The 1,807-nt window shown below is 39.1% G+C and overlaps 1 protein-coding gene across 5 annotated transcripts in view; it reads right to left on the bottom strand.

Annotated features, from left to right (window-relative positions):
• Positions 1-1,807, bottom strand: part of zgc:154054 (Alpha-1,3-mannosyl-glycoprotein 4-beta-N-acetylglucosaminyltransferase B-like) — a 45,424-nt gene that overhangs the window by 42,706 nt on the left and 911 nt on the right. For all 5 annotated transcript variants that reach the window (XM_014029978.1, XM_014029977.1, XM_014029979.1 and 2 more), the window contains exon 2: positions 535-711. In XM_014029978.1, coding sequence (XP_013885432.1) covers positions 535-711 — 177 coding nt within the window. The remainder of the gene's footprint in view (positions 1-534; positions 712-1,807) is intronic.

Raw genomic sequence — 1,807 nt, 5'->3', positions numbered from 1 at the left:
GGTGGACAGTTTTTACAGTGTGAAAGCATCACAACCGGTTCCTGATTGGTTAAAGCATCACAACCGGTTCCTGATTGGTTAAAGCATCACAACCGGTTCCTGATTGGTTAAAGCATCACAACCGGTTCCTGATTGGTTAAAGCATCACAGCTGGTTCCTGATTGGTTAAAGCATCACAACCGGTTCCTGATTGGTTAAAGCATCACAGCTGGTTCCTGATTGGTTAAAGCATCACAGCTGGTTCCTGATTGGTTAAAGCATCACAGCTGGTTCCTGATTGGTTAAAGCATCACAGCTGGTTCCTGATTGGTTAAAGCATCACAGCTGGTCCCTGATTGGTTAAAGCATCACAGCTGGTTCCTGATTGGTTAAAGCATCAGAACTGGTTCCTGATTGGTTAAAGCATCACAGCTGGTTTCTGCTGACACCTGACTGACAGCAGGGGTTGATTTGTCAGAGCACAGAGTGGTTTTCTCTCTCTGCTCCTGAGGTGTGGTTGTCTAACCAGCAGGTGTAGGATGCTCTGGTACCTACCTGTGGAGGTGACGTTGGTAAGGGAGCTGTTGCTGACAGGCTGGCTCACGTTGGGGGTTCTGGAAATGTTGACCAGCTGCTCCAGGATGCTGCTAAGATCCTTGTTGACCTGCCCCCCCAGCTCCTCAGCCACCAACAGACGCTTGTACAGGTTTTGTAGGTCTGGTGTTTTTGGACCTGGAAATATGAAATCAGATTTAATCAATTCTCTGGTTCTCATTGATGATTTGGGCTTTATTAGCTTTAATTTAGCTCTAAACGTGTGTTCATCACACTGAAAGAATTAATATTACTGCACACAAAGTTCAGTTTCAGAAATAGAACTGTTTAAAGGTCATGGAGAACAAACTGCAGCTGAAGTTTGCAAGAGGAAACATGCCAACAGGCTTAAAATGGTTGATGTAAAGAAAAAAAGCACACATTCCTTTGAGCTGCTGAACAGGACTGACGAGATCAGCACCAACCTGTTCAGGTGTGATGGTGAGGGGCGGAGCAGAGACTGCACCCTGGATTAGCTCTGACTGTAATTATGAAAGCCACTGTTCTGTGTTCCCTCTGATAATTCACACTTCATATTTCAACAGAAAGAAATAAACAAGTTTATCTCAAACGTTTTCCCTCCTGTCATTCAGACAGGCTGCAACACTTTAATATACAAACATTTGTTTTTATGTTTCATTTTCATTTTTTCTACTTTCACAACCCTCAATTCTAAAAACATTTAAACGTTGTGTAAACAATGACAAAATGCAAAGAGTTGCAACTCTCATAAAGTTCAGAAAACTGATGCACTTTTAGGTTTTTACAGAGCAGTGAACCTCCTTCCAGATTCTGCTCCTTCCTTACCGGTACTTAATAACCTAGTTATTAATTTTTTATTTGTACCTCTGACTTTAACAGCTGAACAAAGGCTTACAAATTCAAAATTATTACACTTTTTCCTAAAATTTTTCAATTACTCAAACATTGAATATGTTTGTTCCATTGTGAATAAAAAAGCGTTTGTTGTTTTTACTGACATTTTACACAATGTTCTAAATAAAAAAATAAAACGTGTATTATTTATTATTATCACAGCCTGTCCAGGCTGGTTTCATCTCAGTGGTTTGTCATTAAAACCAGTCTTGTATAAAAGAAGTAAAAGTAAATTTCTGACATACGATGTACATAAGTATTAAAAAAATTGATATGTAAAAGTGAGCAGTTAGATTTTTTGAAATTACTTTTATAGTGAGGTGATCTCCTCTTGCCAAAAAAAAAAAAAAAAAAAAAA

The sequence above is a fragment of the Austrofundulus limnaeus genome, unplaced genomic scaffold (assembly GCF_001266775.1).
Source record: "Austrofundulus limnaeus strain Quisiro unplaced genomic scaffold, Austrofundulus_limnaeus-1.0 Scaffold981, whole genome shotgun sequence".
Taxonomy (NCBI): Eukaryota; Metazoa; Chordata; class Actinopteri; order Cyprinodontiformes; family Rivulidae; genus Austrofundulus; species Austrofundulus limnaeus.
This window is presented reverse-complemented; position numbering and strand designations above follow the sequence as displayed.